Source organism: Filicampus tigris, chromosome 15 (genome assembly GCF_054856515.1).
Source record: "Filicampus tigris isolate MCC_2025a chromosome 15, RoL_Ftig_1.0, whole genome shotgun sequence".
Lineage (NCBI taxonomy): Eukaryota > Metazoa > Chordata > Actinopteri > Syngnathiformes > Syngnathidae > Filicampus > Filicampus tigris.
This window is the reverse complement of record NC_141231.1, coordinates 8,200,356-8,220,853: the sequence shown is the minus strand read 5'-3', so window position 1 is coordinate 8,220,853 and position 20,498 is coordinate 8,200,356. Positions and strand designations below refer to the sequence as shown.

The window sequence follows — 20,498 nt, the reverse complement described above, 5'->3', positions numbered from 1 at the left end:
TGATAATCCAACTCTTGCCTAAAACCCTCACTGGCAACTAGTGTGGTCTGACTCATGTTTTTTTTCATCCTGCAGGAGATTTTAAAGTAAGGGTCACTGCCCACTGACTGCCACCAAAAGGTTAGTGCTATCGTGTTCTAAATCCATACAAGCGTTAAATTGATCAGTATTTTATGAAACATTATAAATGCATCGATGCACTGGAGCACAGGCCAAAAAAATAAATACATTTTTACAAAACTGAATGCAAAAGTAGACTGCCCCCTACATGTAAAAAAAAATTAACCTAAACCTTTAGACCAGTATTTATTTTTAAGATATGCCTTTTGTCTCCTCATTTCTGCCCTTAATTTAAAAATGACCAAAATGGAGTTAGCCCACTGTAGTTCTCAGTGGCTCATACGTTTAATGATGATGGAGAAGCAACAAACGCTCCCTCCCTCCCTTTCCCACCTGTCAATCATCCTCTCCCTCTCAAACAACAGCACGGCATGGAGGAAGGCTCCAACGGGGATAAACAAGACCCGTAATCCTGCTTCTCTCGCTACCGTCACACTGCACGTACTCTGCTAATTCAATAAAGCGACCATCTCGGGTTCCATCTCGGATTCTGTTTTTAAAAAAACATGCTCTTTGGCGCACAATCAATTTCAAAAAAATAAACGTGCAAGCGTGAAATGCATGCTTGATTTAAAAATAGATAGGAAACAGGCCATCTGTCTCTTAGTATAGTGGAGCCGGGGAGGATTTAATCCAGATTATGTCCGAAGCACACAACCAAGTGTGTACGTGTGTGAGAAATTGTGTGTGTTTGTTGCTTGTCATCATTGCGTCCTTGGCCGCATAGACAAGCAGCAGGTTAGCCCGACAGCTACCGGGGAGCTAAAGGAACCAAAGCGCAGAAACCAACCCAACCCATTTTCCTCGTTCCTTGGCCCCCCCAAAAAAACAACGAAAAAATCACCATGGCTTTCTTAATCAAGAGCATGATCGGGAACCCGCTTTCGGGAATGGGCCTTGGCGGCGGAGGAGACAAGGAGGAGGAGGCCACCCCCTCGGACCCAGCCAAGGCGGCGGGCATGACGCGCGAGGAGTACGAGGAGTACCAGAAACAGTTGGTGGAGGAGAAGTAAGTGAGGGTCTCCATTTTGGATTAGAGCAGGCTGACCTTGAAAAGAAGGCTTGTCTTGCACAATCTCACATTGATTTGAGTAAATACTTCACCTCTGCCGTCCTATAACACATTGTCAACTCCACAAATTGAGGATTTTATATAGGGAGAAAAACCTTTTCCAGGCTACATGTGTATTAGTTGATCAATAATCTGCTTTAACATGTCTTTTTTTTTTTGGACGTTCTGAATGACATTTCACATTTTGATTTAAGTAAACAATCACAAAATGTATTCAATTGATTACATGTCAATCGGTTGATCTAAAAAATAAAATCCTAAAAATCCTATTTTGACAATGTCCAGGCTACATTGTTTTAAAATGCTACAAATGCTGGAATACTAATCTGTTTCAAGCATTGCATGTGATGACTTTTTTGTAAACAATCATAAAAAAATCAATTTGTGTGAAAATGAATGAATACGATTTAACAAGTTTTTACCCAGGAAGTATATAGGATGGAATATTTACATTGTCCAAGCATCGTGGTGTAAATTAGGGCTGCACTTTAATCAAAAATCTGATTCAATATGTCATTTTATTTAGATGTTTTTGCCATCTGGATGACATTTCATGTCATGATCCTGAAAGTTATTTTACTAAGCAATTAACGTGTGTAAAATTCAGTCAAGAACGTAGAGTTGTTGTATGAGCAACACATTTGAGTACAAGCATATCATTGAAAAAAAAAACTAATAATAAAAATAAAACATTTTATACTCATTTTTATAAAAACACTTTTGAAAAGAATTGTTCGCGAGGAGGCGGGTTGGCCGTGGGGGTGGTATCCCGCAGCATGAAGCAAATCCCTTCAACCCAAATTACATAACGGGTTTTATCAGCCTCTCTTGTTTGGGAAAGAGCTTTTATTTTTTTTATTTTTAACAATGGACATATTAAACAGGAAGAAATAAATACCGATACATCTTTTTCCACAACAGCCATTTCTGTTTGCATAAACTCATCTGAGATCCTAAATTGATGACAAAAAAGATAAATGGTTGATCAAACAAATTTCTTTTTATCATTATAATATAAACTATGAATATGAATGTTACATGTTTTTTTAGTGGATTTTTGTAACGCTTGATCTGATGTTTAGACAATAAATCCAATACTTGAAGAACGAAACAAACATGCTTTACACAAAAGCGTATTTATGTGTGTATTTTGTAGATTTTTAAACGTGCTCCTCCCTGTCTGGTTTGATAATCCCAATCTTTAATTGGCTGAGGGAAAAGTGCTCACCTCAAAGAAACTTTACAGGAGAGCCAAACCTGGGACAAGCAAGTTTATATTTCTAGCAGGGGCGGAGTAACTTAACAGCGCAGTGGGCCACATACGGCCCACTACAGCAGTTTTACCGCATTTCATCATTTTGATCATTAATTACTCATGCATACTTGCTCATAAGCAACACACAACCCTATCTTTCAACCTTCAAACAAAAACATTTCTTGACAAGAACATTCTATATTCTATGCAGCCCCACTAGTCCAAACACGGCATTCTGATTCATATTGCGTTTGTGGAATATGAGTTCAGGGGTAAAATCCACCTGTTTTTGCCCATCTCAGGGGGCGGCCATTTTGCCACTTGCTGTCGACTGGAAATGAAATTACTGTTGCTCAGGGCTCAGGTAACGACCAATCATGATTCAGCTTCAGAAAGCAGGTGAATGATTCAGAATGCCGTTTTTAAAGTAGTGGGGGCGCATAGAACATATTATTGTAAAGAACATTTTTGGATTGAGTTCCCCTTTAAGAACCCATCAGTCACAAAAAGTCAGGAGATCGGTCATTTTGGTTTTATATATATATATTATGCATAATAACATATAACATATATAATATATAACAAACATATTATAATAATTAAAAACAAAGCTGTGAAAAAGGTGAAAAAATGTACCCTGTGGGTCATCACGCCAGTGAGTTTTTTTTTTTTCTCAAAGACTCGAAACACAGAGCTAAAATGTAGGATTTTTTGGGGGGTATAAATTACAAACTAAATGTTGAGATATAATATATTTCATTGGACAATAATGATTAGTGTCCTATCTTGTTGTTGTTTAATTGCTGGATGAAAACACCCACAAAAAAGGAAGCACCATTCCTCTTAAACAGTTAATCACTGATCACATTTCAGAATCAGGTCAATAATGTCTAATGCAACATTTTGTGAGTCCTTTAAGATTAAACTAATTCTTGTATGTATGAATTCAGTTCACTACGCACTTGATAGTGTGTAATGAATGACTTAATTTGAATGAATGAATGCGTTTCAGGATGGAGAGAGATGCAGATTTCTTGCACAAGAAGGCCGAGAGGGCGACGCTGAGGGTGTGCCTCAGGGAAAAGTACAGGCTGCCTAAGGTAGGCACTCTCAAGTCCTCATTATCCTAATACTGCAATTGAAATAATGGGGGCCACCATTTTGTATAAAAGTGCTTCGTTTGAATGATGAAAAGATGGAACGACACATGGAATTTCTCTAGTGCATCTTTATTTTGAAATCTGAACACTTTTCTTCTTGTCTTTCATCAAGGGCATTCCCAAGGATTCAGTTCTTGGTCACTGTTGTGCCATATTTTCTCCACTTGCTGATAACTTCACTGTGTATTGTGTATCGTGGATTATGTCATGCATTGCATTGGAAATTCTTATCTACCCGTCTATTGACTGACACCTTTCAACAATAAGATCCCCGCTCTCAGCAGACAATGGCTTGTGAGGTGACTGCAAAAATGTCTGGAATAGCCTACTAGAACATCTGAGCTTAATTTGGGGTTAATTAGAGGCACTTTAAGTGGTGGCAGGTGTGTGCTGGCTCCCATTTAACAATGTTAAATGTGATTGATTGGTTCATTCGAAACAAAGCCACATCCTCAGTTATAAGAGGGTGTGCACACTTGTGCAACCACATTATCGGTTGTTTTTACTTCCCTTTTGGGTTTTTTTTTTTCCTCAATTGATTTGTAGTAGTTATTATGTGACTTCATTTTTATTCTTTTTTATTAAAACTTGACCACGTCCGCCTCACAGTTCAGAGGTCGTGGGTTCGATCCCGGCTCCGGCCTCCCTGTGTGGAGTTTGCATGTTCTCCCCGTGCCTGCGTGGGTTTTCTCCGGGCACTCCGGTTTCCTCCCACATTCCAAAAACATGCATGGTAAATTGATTGGACTCTCTAAATTGCCCCTAGGTGTGATTGTGAGTGCGGATGTTTGTCTCTGTGTGCCCTGCGATTGGCTGGCAACCAATTCAGGGTGTCCCCCCGCCTACTGCCCGAAGACAGCTGGGATAGGCTCCAGCACGCCCCACGACCCTTGTGAGGATAAGCCGTATCGATAATGGATGGATGGATAAAACTTGACCTAAGTTAGGCAATTGAGACCAGATTGTCGTTTGCATTGCCAATCTTCTGCAGGCAGCAGAGTAAAACCGAGCAAAGCTTTTATGGCAGACAAGTTTGACATTATTTACTTTAGTCACATTTTTTGAATAATATTTTTTTTAAATATCTAACATTTTTTGGGTGAAATTAAAATAAGAAATATTGGGCTCTATTTCCGTAAACACGTAAATCCTGCGCCACAAGTGGGTTAGTAATTTCGCAGATGAGCACAGGCCGGCGCATCCGACAGAGGGAGGTCTGTATCATTGTGGGAGTGATCACATCCGACTTCATAGAACTCTAGAAATCTATGAAAATAGAGGCCGTTGAGTTAGGTTGCAAATGATCAAATACAAAAAAAAAAACTTTTTTTTTTATTATTAAAAAGGAAATAAATATATGGTCTGACACAATCTTGATAAAATCCTGAAATTTGAATTTACGTGTTTGGTGATAGTTTAAACCTTTCTAACAGTGTTCATTAGGTCTTCCTATTATATGTCTAAATATAATATAGGAAAATGGACAGGTAGGCGCATGGTGGTAATTAGAAGAGGAGGTGCAAAGCGTGTTCGCCAGATTAGACAGGAGGGTGTTGACCCTTTGTAGAAGCCAAAAATCCACTGAGCAGAGATCCCAGGATCACTCGGTATTGCATCAGTCCATGTGATCGGACTTCTCCTACTTTGTATTTTCCATAAATAGAACAAAAAGGACTAATACAGAGCATTTAGTAGGCATGGAGAGAGCACAAAAGGTATGTCATTCCTAATTTAAATACAGATTCTAATGAACCGTTTACAACAAAAGGGAAACGCTATTTAAAAAGTGTGAATTTAATGCATGCCCGTGACCTTGTCCGCTATTGTGTGATAAAGAAAAAAAAACAATGGCCGCTCTGTGGCCTTTTAAAGCACATCTATGTATAAATCTAATTATTCTGCTCTAATGATGTTTACATTGTACGCACAATAAGGCCTCCGTGTCTTTATTTAAAGCGAAATAGATTTGCAGCATCGCGACAATAGTAAAAGCATACAATGGATTATTTCTTGAAAGCAAGGGGGAAGGGTTAAATGAAGAGGTAAGTACTTTTCACTGAATAACAGGAAGTTGTTGTCCGTCTTATGGCATAAGCGTCTCGTGCGACTCGGTGGACGTTATCTTTAGCCTGAAGACCGCGGATAATCCCCATCAATGGACCTGAGAGTCACTTGACCGCGCCTTTGCAGGCAGGATCGTCTCAAAAAGATGGGCTCAACAAAATTAGGTTTTATTTTGAAATCCAGTATGCCCTTTCATGTCTCGAATGCCACCCAAAAATGAACTTTGTAAACATTCAGAGAAAAAAAAAAAAAAGAAATCACAGAATTTGGAATTACATGGCATTCAATCATATCATCACTTGTTTTTAATGAATGAATTGCATTTTAAATTTAAATTAAATACACCAGCCTCAGAGCCGCACATTAAACATGCTGAATAATAATTGAAAGGTTATGGTCCAATTATTTCGAATATAAATGATTGTTTATGTTTTATTATACATATAGTTTATTAATAAGGTGCTCTGAAAGGCACTTTGAACATGTAGCCTAAGCATGCGTAGTTAAAATATTAAAAACATTTTTTAAAGGTTATTTTTTAAAAGTCATTTTTATCTGTCATCATTAATTGTTTTTAGCGTCTATTAAAGTGCCCTACGGTGTATATACTATAGTACATCCATTAATAAGTTTATAAAATAGAATTCAGGAAATTTGGATTTATGTCTCAGCCAATCATACCAACTGCCAATTGAGAAAAAAAAAATACATGTATCTCCCAATTTTTCTTTTTTTTCTTTTTATTCAAAACCTGGACAGAAAAAAATATTTATTTAAAAACAAGACATTTGTAATTACATCACAGACAATTATATCGATTGTCAGTTTCAAGAAGTATCTCCAAATTTGTTGAGTCATTTTGTTTTTTCTTTTATTTTTGTCCCAAACATAAAGAAAGATGATTAAAAAAAATCTAAACAAAAACCACACAAATTGAAATTACAATTTATAAAGCACGTATTTTCATATGAACAGCCTATTGAAGAAATCATCTTCAGATTTTTCCATGTTTTTTGTTTTGCAAAATAAATTGTCTAGAAAAAAAAAAAAGGTGTTTTATCCTCCAACTACTCCCACCTGCTTTTTACACAATAACAGAGTCACAACATGGATTAAGAAAGATTCATCCACTTGTTTACAACGTACCTAATCTTATATTCAATCAATTCAATCTTTCAGTGCTTTCATCACTCGTGGAAAAACATCATGTTAATCCGGGAAAAAGTTGTTTACCTTTCTCATGGGAATTCCCTCGCATATTCACAAGGCCTGCGTATGCCCCACCGTTACACAAAGTGTCAGGAAAATGTGTTGAGTCAAAGTTATTTTTGTGTCATCCTTCCAAAAGACAAAAACATCCACCTCGGAAATAACCCAAATGACACTCAGTCGAGTGGCGAATTCTGCCAAGGCCTAACAATCCGAATTTGGATAATCACCTAATTCACAACTCCCTCACACTATGTACGTGACGTCACAAATTTGTGATCGAGATACCTACTGGTACGTTATGTACTGAAGAGATTGAGGAAATGCTGCAATTTTAGTAGATTATAAAATCTGTATTTTTTTCCTGATGCATAACTAAATTTACAGTTTCTAGAAAAAATATTTATCTGCATAATCCTAGGTACAAACCAAACATCCATCCATCCATTATCTACACCGCTCATCCTCACAAGGGTTGCTGGAGCCTATCCCAGCTGTCTTCGGACAGTAGGCAGGGGGACACCCCGAACTGGTTGCCAGCCAATCGCAGGGCACACAGAGACAAACAAACATCCAAACTTACAATCACACCTAGGGGCAATTTAGAGAGTCCAATCAACGTACCATGCATGTTTTTGGAATGTGGGAGGAAACCGGAGTACCCGGAGAAAACCCACACAGGCACGGAGAGAACATACAAACTCCACACAGGGAGGCCGGAGCAGGGATCGAACCCCACGACCTCTGAACTGTGAGGCGGACGTGCTAACCAGTTGGCCATCGTGCCGCCACAAACCAAACATATGCCAAAAAATGTACTAAGATAAACGAATACCCTGCTTGACAGAGGTAACTGATATTATGATATATAAATGAACGTGCCAAAATTCACAAAATCTTGGGAAAAAATGGTGTAATAGTTTTTGCTCAAACTTCCGGAAAAAAAACAACAAATAAAACAAAACAAAAAAACTTTAGCCTCCCTGGTATAAGTAACAGGAATAGCAATCTCTGCCATAATTAGACTCCTGCATATGCCCGATTTTTTAACTTTAAGATTCACAGATATTGACAGATTTTATACAAGCAAATGATCTGAAATGTTAACAAAAGTGAAAAATAGAAATATACAGTATGCCTATTATTCCGATTCACCAGAATTTTTCGTTTTCCTCCTTATCTCCATTGAGAAAATTAGCTTAACAATTTTCATATTATACAACCAACAAACCAAAAATTATCCTATACTCTTACAAAAACATAACAAAAACATAAAAAAACAATTGACTATGGAAAATTGTTATTACATCCCAGTTACGCTCAAAACCCACACAATAAATGAAAAAAAAAAAATTGGACACTTGATCACAGACTCCCGCCAATGCTGAACAATTTCTTTTTTGGACTCTTGCATAATTTACTCGGAAAATAGGGGGCATGTCGCAGAAAAGTTCACCAAAATTTTGCGTAATCCCGCAAACTGGCTAACTACCTGATGCTAATGCTTATGAAAACAACCTCCTTGCTGCAGGAAATGGAAACTCTTTGTATACCACCTCAAGTTGACGCGTTTATTGTTGTTGTTTGATGCAGAGCGAGCAGGATGAGAACATGATCGAGATGGCCGGCGACGACGTGGACGTGCCCGATGAGCTGCTCAAGATGGTGGACGAGGATGCCACCGAAGAGGAGGGCAAGGACTCCCTCATGGGCCAGATTCAGAACTTGCAGAACATGGACATGGACCAACTGAAGGAGAAGGCGTCAGCCACTGTCACCGAGCTCAAGACCAAAGCCGAGGAGAAGTGCGCCGTCATGTGAGAAAACCACGGGCAAAAAGGAGAAAGGAGCTACTGTGCAAAAGCCACCATTGGATTTGTTGTTTTAGCAACGCTCTCAGAAGCAGCCAATCAGGAAGTAGCGCGATGACTTCCGCCAAGGCTGAACTGACCAAAAAAAATGTGTTTTTCCATCCGTTTGTTAACCAGCACGCTACTTCCTGGTTCTTGAAGAGATCAGCGTGACCATTACTATTCAATCGTCAAAAAAACGTCCTGTATGTGCACCTTTATCCAGATCCTGACCAAAATGTACCGTAACTTTGTGGGATTTGTTTTAGGTTCTTAGGTTAATCTGTCATTCTACTTATACGTTGTATTCAAAAATTATTTTATTTTGTATGTTAGAACAACAAAGCTAGTGGTGGTCCAAAGAGTTTTGCATAGTACTGTATGATTATTTTAAGACTCGGGGGGGGGGAAGCAAATTTCGCATTGAATTTTAAGATCACAGCCAGCATTCTTGATTGCAAAAACACACCTAAAACCTAAATCAACCCACTCAAAACTATACTCACACAGTATAAGTCAAATATTAACAATAAAATATAACAGTCATTTTATGAATCAACACCAGGTGCCCTGTGTTATAAATACAGACCTTTACGAAAATGATTTTAAGTATTTAACAAATGTGAATTTCTTGTTGGATTTTAACAATCACCGGCAGTGCCCCCTGCTTGATTATTAATTGTGAGACCACATATCATCTAAATGCAATCACTTAAAAAATATACAAAACTTTCTAAATGATAACAGTTGGACAATAACAGTTTAAAATAATCCACGCTAGGTGCCCTAATTTACCAAAAAAGACCTTTTCGAAAAACATTTTTCTTGATAAATGTAAACATACTCAAAGTGAGCTTCTTTGTTTCAGAATGACCCTCCATACACAAAACAATTCTAAATCCACCAACTCAAAAAAATACAATATACAAAATATTTAAAAATAATAATAAAATGCTAAATTAATTTAATCAACCCAAGTGTCCTGACTTTCCATAAAGACCTTTTCGACAATGAATTAAATTAGATGTTAATTCTATCCCCACTTCAATGTCCTTTTTATGGTCACATGACTTTAAAACTTTATTTCTATTTGCTGTAACAAGCGAGATGGTTACAGTCTCCTAAAAGCGTGTTTACAGCCTGTTGAAAAGAGTGTTTTGACTTCCCTTTCACTTCAGTGGTTATGCTAGGTTGTTGTTTGTTTTTGTAGGTGGTGTTTGACTTCATTGAGACGTTTAGCGGTTCTATCTCTTGTCAACACAAAACAGTAACAGTCATTTTCTCACGGTCATTTGAAATATACAGGATGTATAAATAATATCTGCAACATTGCCTGACCTTACCATGTGAGTTCAATAAATAATGTACATATGAAAATGTGGATCAAATAAAGATGTGTATTATGCAGTATTTCTGTGCGTGTTGACTGCTTTATCATTTCTATTGAAAATGAGCAAATAGCATTCAATCAATAATCAATTTAGCGATACACCAAGATCAAATATATAATGTTCCAATTTTGTTATTTATTTGGACAGAAAGCGTAGGGACACGACACTTTAAGATAAGAGGCAAATGTTATTTTAGAATAATAAAAATTGCAATGTATTGTATCTAGATTATCAACAGACCAAACTCCGATATTATCTATAATTCATTTTGCAATAGGGTAAGAGTCACAGCACCAATAGGAAAACACCTAACCATTACTTTCTCTACACTGTAAAAGAGAAAAAAAAGTTATGTGAACTCAAAATTTCAACGCAAAAAAACTAAAATTTTAAGTTGGGCAATTCAACAAAAAATATTATTAATTTTACTGTAGTTTAGCTTTCACATGTTTCACAACAAAGAAATAACAGTTTGCAGAACTAATTGTTCCTTGTATTGTCCCCCAACCTCTCAAGATATCAGTAAAAATAACTCAGCAAATTGTCTTGGAGCAAATAATTTGCTTGCTTTGTTGTGCTAACTGACAATGTTGCCAAAAATGTCAATCATTTATATTTCAAAGTTGTTCCAAATTAAATTACTGTTTTAGCCCCCCAAAAATACAAGTTGTGTCTTTTTTGGCAGTGTATTAATAAGGAAAGTATTAATACATCAACATTAAATGTGATCATTTATTCCTATTCTGACAGTCACAACACCATTAAGAAATGTTGAAAAGCCGACCCTTACTTTGTATTAATAAATAGCCTATTGCGATACACCGTATCTTTATCTCCACAAGGTACAATATTGACAAACTGACATCAGATATTATCTGCAGTTCTTATTTTGCTATCATTTCTTTAGACAAAGAGCAAAGATTGACAACACTATTAGAAAGGCTGAACCAATACTTTGTTTTAATAAATATCGCAATATATCGTAGATCGTAGCAGTAGCGCTCAATGACAAAGTTTGAAGTGTCAGAACCGCATTAAGAAATGATACGACCATTACTTTGTATTAATAAGTATTACAATACATCTTATCTCTTTGTCACATGGTAAAGTATATGGCTAAAGCAACACCAGTTATGATAAATAATCGCTGTTTTGCAGATATCGCAGAGCGCCAACACTGCTATGAAAAAACCTGAACGTAACTTTGTATTAATGAATTTTGTCATATGCATCCGGTATCTTCATTTTTAAAGGTACAGTGTTGATAAATCAACAGCTCTGTTATTCTTATTTTACAAGGAGCAAAGAGTAGGAAACCATAAAGAACATTTGATTGTTACTTTTACTCTAAAAACAGTTGGGTCAAAAATAACCCAATTTGGGTCAAAAGGTGACTGATCCACTACTTGGATCTATTTTGCACAAAAAAAAAAAAAAAAAAGGCATTTTGTTGTACAAAACAACCCAGAAAGTTGGGTCAAATTGTAGCGGGTGCCTTTTTGACAGAAATTGAGTTATTTTTCACCCAACTGTTTAGAATGTTGTTTTAAGAAATATGGACAAATAAGTATTGTGGTGTAATGCGAATGTTTTATCCCTATATTTCGATTACGACTTAATAAATGAGATTGGCATAAGTCAATTAAGAGAAGTTGAAACTATCACATGATTGTGTTATGATTAATTCTACATGACGTGATCACATTTCAAATTCTTAATTGGATTTTGAAACGCATTCAAGAGCTGGCTCTACACAAGCACTAAAGATAAGATAAGAAAGATTAATACCTGGTGGAGGGACGGTTTTAATGTAATTGGGCATTATCCAAACACTTGTCAACGAGAGGACGATTAGGGGTTAGTTGTGATCAAGGGAGGGGCTTTGGGGTGTGGGGGTGTCTAAGGGTGGGGAGGCGACATGGTCAACAGTTAAGAGTTTCACAGCAGCCCAAGTTTGAGCGGCTGTGATTTGCAGTCTGAAGATTAACATCTAATAGGATCACACAGGTCCAGCCTGTGGGACGGGCCCCTCCCACTCCATCCATCCATCCATCCACCCACGCGTGTTATTATTTTTACTGAACGTGTGACCTGTGAATCCTCAAAGCTCTCCATCGAAGTGCTTATGAAATGATCAATCATGTGGGATGAATACACAAATATTTTTTGGACATAATATTACCCGGGTAGGCACACTTGCACAATCTATTGCAGGGTTTCTCTAACATACATTATATGACAATATTACAGCAATACTTAATGTTTTAGTAATTCGGGATGGTGGGAATTAAAAAAAAATAATAATAATGCCTTTATAGACAATAATGTTCAGTTTTGATATGGAGTCATTTAAAAATAAGCTTCGAGGATGTGAATATTTTGATAACAGTTTTGACATTACAGATCGAAATGAGATAACCACAATATTCGAAAGAGCTCCTAACTTAATATATATCATGATTTAAAAATCATCAAATCACATTTAATCATTTGTTTTAATTATTATTTTCTGGTAATTTTCAAGCCTTGTTTGTAAAGTGTCAATTCAATGATTTAAAAGGCATTTAAAAGAGACCTAATTAAAGTGCTCATGGATGATCAAGCATCCATAATAATTACCGATTAATAAATCAATGAATGAATCAATCAAATAAACGATTAGGAATTGGCTTCAGGTCATTCAGTCCTCATCTCTCAGACAATCGAATGCTTCCGAGTTTGTTGAAGGCTCTTTTTTTGATTCCCAGTGCAGAATATAAAGTCGCTAATAGCGTCCTCCTTACAAAACGGGACAAACAAAGATTCGAAAAGCTTACCCAAAGTGTTCCCGGAAGAGTGGAAGCTTTTCTAGTCATCACATTTTCTTCCATTTTCACTTGGGTGTGTCACCAAATGTCAGTTACCCTACAAAACAAGCAAGAAATGAATAAAAGCACTAAAAAGGAAGTTGCACATTGACCCTGTGGTGTTAATTAGCATCTCTTTCCCCCTCCTCTTGCGGGGCCCACAAAGGATGAGGTCACCTTGTGCAATTAGGAAAAGCTAAATAGTTTTAGCGGGTTTTAACTCTTTTGAGCAACATCATGTAATCCCCCTTTAAGCGGGATTACCACACTGCTGTCAATCTTTGTTTGCTCCTAAATGGTTATCGCTGAAAATTGTCTTTATTGTCTGTTTCCCGAGGGGGGCCACCGGGGCACTTAAAATGTAGCTTTGTTTAATGGATCAGAAGGGGAAAATTAAAGCTATTCCTGCACTGAGTATGCATTGGAGAGGGACACGCGTCCCGCTGGCCAGAGATGGCGCTGGCCCACCGAGTCATTTTTCATCAAAATGAAAGTTACAAGCAGAAACGGATGAGAAAGTTCACAACATTTGGTAGGAGTTTACAACAAATCGGAGCAATCGAAGGAAGAGCGCAACACTTTTGTTTTTGTTCCTATTTTTTATGAGATCAAAGGTCTAAAACGTTTTCCACATACACCATTATATCACCACGTATCACCATTTCTCTCTAATATTGCTCACAAAGCAGTCTAAATCTGTGATAGTGAGCACTTCTCCTTTGCCGAGATAATCCATCCCACCTCATCAAGATGTATGAAAGGTGCAGTTATGCAGCACATCGCCACAGATGTCGCAAGATTTGAGGGCGCCTGCGATTGGCATGCTGACAGCAGAAATGTCAAGCAGAGTTATTGCTCATGTATTGAATTTTTCTACCACGAGGCGTCTCAGACAATTTGGCAGTACATCCGACCAGCCTCACAACCACGGACCACGTCCAACCACACGAGCCCACGAACTCCACGTCCAGCATGGTTAACTCCGAGATCGTCTGAGACCAGCCACTCGGACGGCTGCTGAAACAATGGGTTTGCGTTACCAAAGAATTTCTGCACAAACTGTCAGAAACCGTCTCAGGGAAGCTCAGCTGCATGCTCGTCATCCTCATCGGGGTCTTGACCTGACTCCAGTTTGTCGTCGTAACCTACTTGAGTGGGAAAATGCGATGACGTCTGGCACGTTGGAGAGCTGTTCTCTTCCCGGATGAATCCTGGTTTACAATCAGACAGATGGCAGACAGCATGTGTAACCACTGAGTTCTGAGTTTATATTTTAGTTGAGTGTGTGTGTGTGTGTGTGTATATATATATATATATATATATATATATATATATATATATATATATATATATTCTTTAACAATAATACTTGACTATATTCATAATTTATATTTTCCTACGTGCACGTGGCCATGTGGCTAAAAAGCAAAGTGTTTATGTGTCTGTGTTGCGAAATGCACAAGTGCAGACACTGAATGTCATTGCCAAAAGCCTCTCAAAATCCACATTCTCGCCTTTATATCGTGCCCATTTTCTCTCTTTGCATTAATATAGTTTCGCTAAGGCAATACGCTTCTTGACCATCACGTCATGTCGTTTGTGGGTCAAGAAAAAATATGATACAGTACAACACCAAGCAAAAGTTTGGAAACAGCTTCTAGTTCAGTGTTTTGGCATTATTTAAAAATGTAATGAATACTGTAGCTGGTGCCACAAAATGCTTTTTGAGCTAACAAAAACAGCAGGATGTTTTTGTTTTGTTTGTATGTTGTTGTTTTTGCTGTTGTTCCACTTAGTCATGTGTGCAACGATCCCCTGGTGCGGCTTGAATCGTGGACTGTCATTTATTCGCGTTGCTCGGTGTGCAGCGGGTCTAAAATGGCCACTTCAAACCAAACTGGCAGAACTTCAAGTGTCTTTTTGTCCAGTTTGTTGCATTACTCCTATTTGTTGAGGATAGTGACTGAGCCCTGCCGTAAATAGTGAAAATCGGCGAATAAAAGTCGCCTCCCTATAAAAAGGTTTACTTACTATTTATTCTTAATGTATTCCCATTTTTCATCCATCAGTAACTGAAATGGCAGGAGAGGCTGCATGGAGATAGTGGCCCACGCTACCCCCCCCAAAAAACAACAACAACAAAAAAACAATCACAGCCCATCCAACTAATGAGACCTCCATTCAGTTTGGCAACAAATTGGATGAAATATTACGATGGCAAGAAATCTTGTAATTATGATTTTGTTGTACCTTAATCTTAATCTTCCTTCTTCTTTCCCCCGAACATGACATCTGGAGGAGTGGAAAGATGGTTTGAAGATTGATGTAAGTAGGTTTTACACGTGCTGTCCATGAGAATCCGGGACGTCCCCCTTGTGTGACGTCAGAGGAGCGAGCAGGTGGGTGGGTGGTCGTTAGTTTAAAAGCCGATGCCGCTCCACTCAACAATCATCCACTTTGTTCGTCCCCGCCGACCCATGTGGCTGATTGGACCGCCTTCCCAGAGGAGGAAGAGGATGATGAGCATGATGATGATGGACGAGCGACTGCAGCAGTCCCCCTCCGCGCGCACCCTCGTCCACCAGCAGCAGGGCAACCCGGCCAGGGTGCACAGCATCGAGGCCATCCTGGGCTTCAAGGAGGAGCTCCTGTTCCACAAGTCGGCCGCCTGCAGCCTGCCAGCCAAAGTTGGCGGCAAAGACCCGCACGAGCAGCGCCATCTTCAACCAAGTCATAAAAATCACTTCGCAGAAAGTTTGGACGGTACGTTCGATCTAATTTCTGTTTTGTTGAAATGTTGTTAGATTTATTGTTATTGGTTTTATTTATGTTTGCTTTATTTCAGCCAAAAGCAGGTTTCTTTTTATTGAAAGGTATTTCATTTTTGATCTCGTTCAAATCATTCAATATTGCACTATTTTTTTCTGTTTTATTTCATTTGGCGACTAAATGTGTTTTATTTATTTAAATGTATTTCGTTTAGTTTAACATAATTTTACGAATTTCTGTTGGATGTATTTTATTTTAATGTATACAGTTTGATTTACATTTATTGTATGATTATTACATTTTATTTATATTAATTTTATTGTGGTATTGTTTCATTTGAATACATTGATTGTATTCATTTTAATACCTTAATTCTGGTTTTGTCTTATTTAATCTATATTATTTTTGCTTTAGGTTTGTTTTTGTTTAAAAATACTTAATTTTGATCTTTTCAAAGTGGTGTTGTATCATTTCACCTCGTAATTTTGTTGGATCGTGGTGTGTTTTTTTAGTTATTTAGTGTTTTGTTTATTTTGAAATGTCATTTTATTTACGTGCATTTAATTTCGTTTTTATTCATTCAATAGTGATTTTACTTTTAAATTTCATATTACTTAAAATATGATGTATTTGATTTCGTTTTATTCAACCGTTTTATTTTAGTAATGCCATTTAGCTTCATTTAAATTTGCGTTAGCCAATATTTAATTTTAGTCGGTTTTTATTGTTGCCTAAATAAATGAATTCCATTCGTTTTAATTTGACTTAAGGCATTACGCTCATGTCATTTCGTCCTCGCAGAAAATCCAACAAGGATAGTAATCAATCGGAACGACTTTTATTGCGCAGGCATGTGCTGCCCGAGCGGTGCCGCTGGTGTTGGTGATCCGCCGCCTTGTCCGGGCTCGCCGGACCGGGAGGGCTGCAAACTGTCGGACGACGAGAACCCGAAGAAGAAGCACCGCCGCAACCGGACCACCTTCACCACTTTCCAGCTGCACGAACTGGAGCGAGCCTTCGAGAAGTCCCACTACCCTGACGTGTACAGTCGAGAGGAACTGGCCCTCAAAGTCAACCTGCCCGAGGTCAGAGTACAGGTAAGAGGAAACATTTTGGTGGTTTTATTTAATCAAAGAAGCGCTGGTATAGTTTTAAGGTTAAAAAAAAAAAAAAAGTCAGCCATCCCGAAAAACGATCAGTGAACACCACCCATCCATTATTTGAGCCCCTGATTACATTAAATTCATTTTTGTTTTTCTATAATTGAAAAATGTGTTCTCTGCCGTAACACTACAAATGTAATATTCTGCACCATCACAGTGTTAACAATAAACATAATTTCTTTCTGCAGGTGGGGCATTGTGATTTTCTAGGAATGTGGTAGAAGTGATCAGTTGAAAATATAAACATGGCAGGGAGTTATAGAAACACACTGTTTAATTAATCGTGACAAACCAGAAATCATGGTCCATGGTCTCCACATAAATGTGATTAATAATAACATAATTCATTATGGTAATTTGAGCAAATCTTTTTTGTTTTGTTTTTTAAAATGTCTTTAAAACAAAACTCAGATTTGATGGTGCATGACGAACTTTGCTACATCTCATTAGATTGTGTAGTTGTACCTAATTTTTTGGCACGGTTAATTAACCTTCAGGACAATGAATACAGTTGCATCGAACTCCCTTTGGTTGCTCTCAGGTTTGGTTCCAGAACCGCAGGGCCAAGTGGCGTCGGCAGGAGAAGCTGGAAGTGAACTCCATCAAGCTCCAGGAGACCACCGCCCCCCCCTCCTTGCTCTCCTTTGGCCGTCCCCCCGCCACGGGTTCCCTGGACCCCTGGTTGGCCTCACCAATCGGGGCCTCTGCCACCCTACAGTCGCTGCCTGGCTTTATAGGAGGAGGCGGCGCCTACACCGCCTCGCCTCCCCCCTCCGTCCCGTCCTCCTTCCTCAATGCCCCCACCCTGGGGCACACCCCCCACCTGCCTCGGATGGGCTCCATGTGCCCGCCGCCGCTCTCGGCCTACCAGTGCTCGTCAGACCCGAGAAAGTCCAGCATTGCCTCGTTGAGGATGAAGGCCAAAGAACACATTCAGTCTATTGGCAAGACGTGGTGATGGATACAGCTGCTGCGTCTTTGGGAGGACTGATGGGACTGGAAGGCCGACGTTGCTATGGCAACAAACTGACAGGCACACACTGTGCAAAACTTTTTATAGTGCTCAGATTTCTGTTCATTCTGTTTCATTCTTACCTGTTGCAACAAGAATTGTTTATTTATTTTTCACTATTGCATCAAAATCCTTTTCTGATGTTTTTTTCTGGGTGCGGGGGGTAAAATCTATCCAATGTGAATATTTTCAAGACAATAAACTTTATACTGTATGTAAAAGTAAAACAACAATGGAAATGTGCATATTGCGAACCCTCCAAGGTTGAAAACAATCCTTTCCAGGATGCTGGTCAATGGTGCATTTGTTTGGATTTTGAATTGGAAATTCAAATTCCATTGGAAATATTGTGGTGCCTCGAAGTACGAATTAAATTTGTTCTGTGACCATGCTCGTAACTCAAAACGTTCATATCTTAAACTCATGCTTCCCAACTGAAATGAATGAAAATCCCATCAATCCGTTTAAGCATCTTTGTAATGTGAAAAATAACACTTTACAATATTTTACTTTTTAAAAACATACAATAAGGACATAATTCAATTGAATTGAAAGACATTAAAACAGTACTGACCACATTTTTTGCTTCAATTTAATGGTCCTCGCGCTGCTCCTTTGTTGTGAGCACCTTGGCCACCTACAATACATGCAGACATATTGATAAACAGTACATGAAGATGTCTCAGCTCCTCTGTATTATGAGTCGTTCTTCGCAGAGGATAAAGAATAGGTCAGTTAGTGCCCATATCGTTTCCCATAATGTGCTATAATTAAGAGAGCAGAGTCAAAGTTATGTGGTTGTTTAAAATAAAAATGTAATTCTCTTGGTTTTATGTTTAGTTTGGCATTAAACTTCAGATGGGAGTGGCATTAACCATCTTGAAGCCGTTTTTTAAAAGAATTGCTCACGAATTTTAATCTGCATGCCTAACTGCTGCTTGTTGTGAAGTGAGTTGAGATGAGCACTGCCAGCATACGCGCTCGTTTCACAAATTTCGCTTACAAGTCAAAGCGAATAAAACGGGTCAGTCATATCTCAAGGCTTCACTGTAACTGAAAACAAACTTTTTAATGGCCATTCAACCCCAAAATTAAGTTAACCGATTAAACGCAAATACAGTCAGTCTTAACTGTCATGACAAAGACATGTGAAGGTGAAATAACTTTCTTAATAGTCACAAACGTGTTATCGTAAAAAACAATATATTCAACCTGCACTTTGACAAAAAAGGGACGTGTATGGTGGTGACAGTGGATTTTTGTAACATTTTGTCTTTGCCCCTTCTTGAGGCTGCCCATTTTGAGGGATGTAATGTAATGTTTCCTATAACAAAGACACCTAAAACTCTATTTTTCGTGAGAATTATTCCCCAAATATTTGAGTAATTTTCTCACCTCAGAGGTTCAACTTTGTTCATACCGAAGCCAGCGATGCATTGGTATTGTCATGACCTGAGTAACCTGTGTATTCATATGGAAAATAGTAGTGAAGTGCCCCCTAGCGGTTGTATATTATAATACTGTAATGAAAAAAGGGCACTAATTCGAGGAATAAAAAAAAAAAAACGATACAAATCATGGTTGAAGACATAAAGTATATATTTTTTTCAAGTTGTTGATAACCGGTGAAGAACTACGTTTCACAAAATTTCGCCAATAGAATTTGCTTTACGCAAACACGTTTTCCATTAACACATAAAATAAACAGCGAGGGTCTTTCTTACACCGAAGGCATTTTAACCTGGCTGAATTCTTCCCGGCCGCTCAGAAAATGACTTATTTCCTCCTCATTAACTCCCGTAAACGTTATCCCATCAGTCAGTGGCATTAGAAGCCTAATCATGGGGTGAAAGTGGCTTGTTGCCTCTTTGTTCACCAATCAGCCGTGAACCAAATGAGGAATGAGGACACAAGAGGAAACTTTTCCTTTTTGCTTTAAGGGGGAAGACGTGTGCAACCAACTTGTTGCAATTAGCGCTCGCCATTGTCTGGAAACCAAGAGGGACCAAAACATTCACCGTCAATGTGTACCCTACTGTTTTATACATGCTGTGTGTATGAGAGGGAGAGGCAGAGGCAGAGAGAGAGAGCGAGAGAGACAGACAGAGAGAGCGAGAGAGACAGACAGAGAGAGAGAGAGAGAGAGAGAGAGACAGAGAGAGCGAGAGAGAGAGAGGCAGAGGGAGAGGGGGAGAGAGAAAGAGAGAGAGAGAGAGAGAGTTTTATCTGATGACAAAGCATTTATTGGCCTTAGTTATTTTTTCAGTTGTTTTTTTTTTTAGAAAACACAAGAAACGTAACCAAATATATACCGATTATATTGCATTTATCAAGTGTGACAAAAAAAAAAAAAAAATCAGGAAATCACATTTTATTCAATTTATTTGTGAAAATGGATGGCCAATAAGTTTTGGGCAGCCAGCAAAAGTGACTTTTAATACTTTGTAATGACGGAGGTCAAACGCTTCCTGTAGTTCTTGACCAGGTCTACACACACTTTAGTTGGTATTTTGGCCCACTCCTCTGCACACATCGGCTCTAGAGCTGTGACGTTTGAGGGCTGTCGCTTGGCAACACGCAGTTTCAA

General features: G+C 38.4%; 2 protein-coding genes across 2 annotated transcripts; both read left to right on the top strand.

Annotated features, from left to right (window-relative positions):
- Nucleotides 1-792: 792 nt before the first annotated feature.
- On the top strand, nucleotides 793-10,140 carry cplx4a (complexin 4a). The gene is made up of 3 exons (XM_086054064.1): nucleotides 793-1,129; nucleotides 3,460-3,547; nucleotides 8,474-10,140. The coding sequence occupies exons 1-3, from the start codon at nucleotides 966-968 to the stop codon at nucleotides 8,699-8,701; spliced, it is 480 nt and encodes a 159-aa protein (XP_085910190.1). The 5' UTR covers nucleotides 793-965; the 3' UTR covers nucleotides 8,702-10,140.
- Nucleotides 10,141-15,410: 5,270 nt separating this feature from the next.
- rax (retina and anterior neural fold homeobox) lies at nucleotides 15,411-18,328 on the top strand. Its single transcript, XM_086053470.1, has 3 exons — nucleotides 15,411-15,730; nucleotides 16,586-16,833; nucleotides 17,441-18,328. The coding sequence occupies exons 1-3, from the start codon at nucleotides 15,445-15,447 to the stop codon at nucleotides 17,855-17,857; spliced, it is 951 nt and encodes a 316-aa protein (XP_085909596.1). The 5' UTR covers nucleotides 15,411-15,444; the 3' UTR covers nucleotides 17,858-18,328.
- Nucleotides 18,329-20,498: the final 2,170 nt, after the last annotated feature.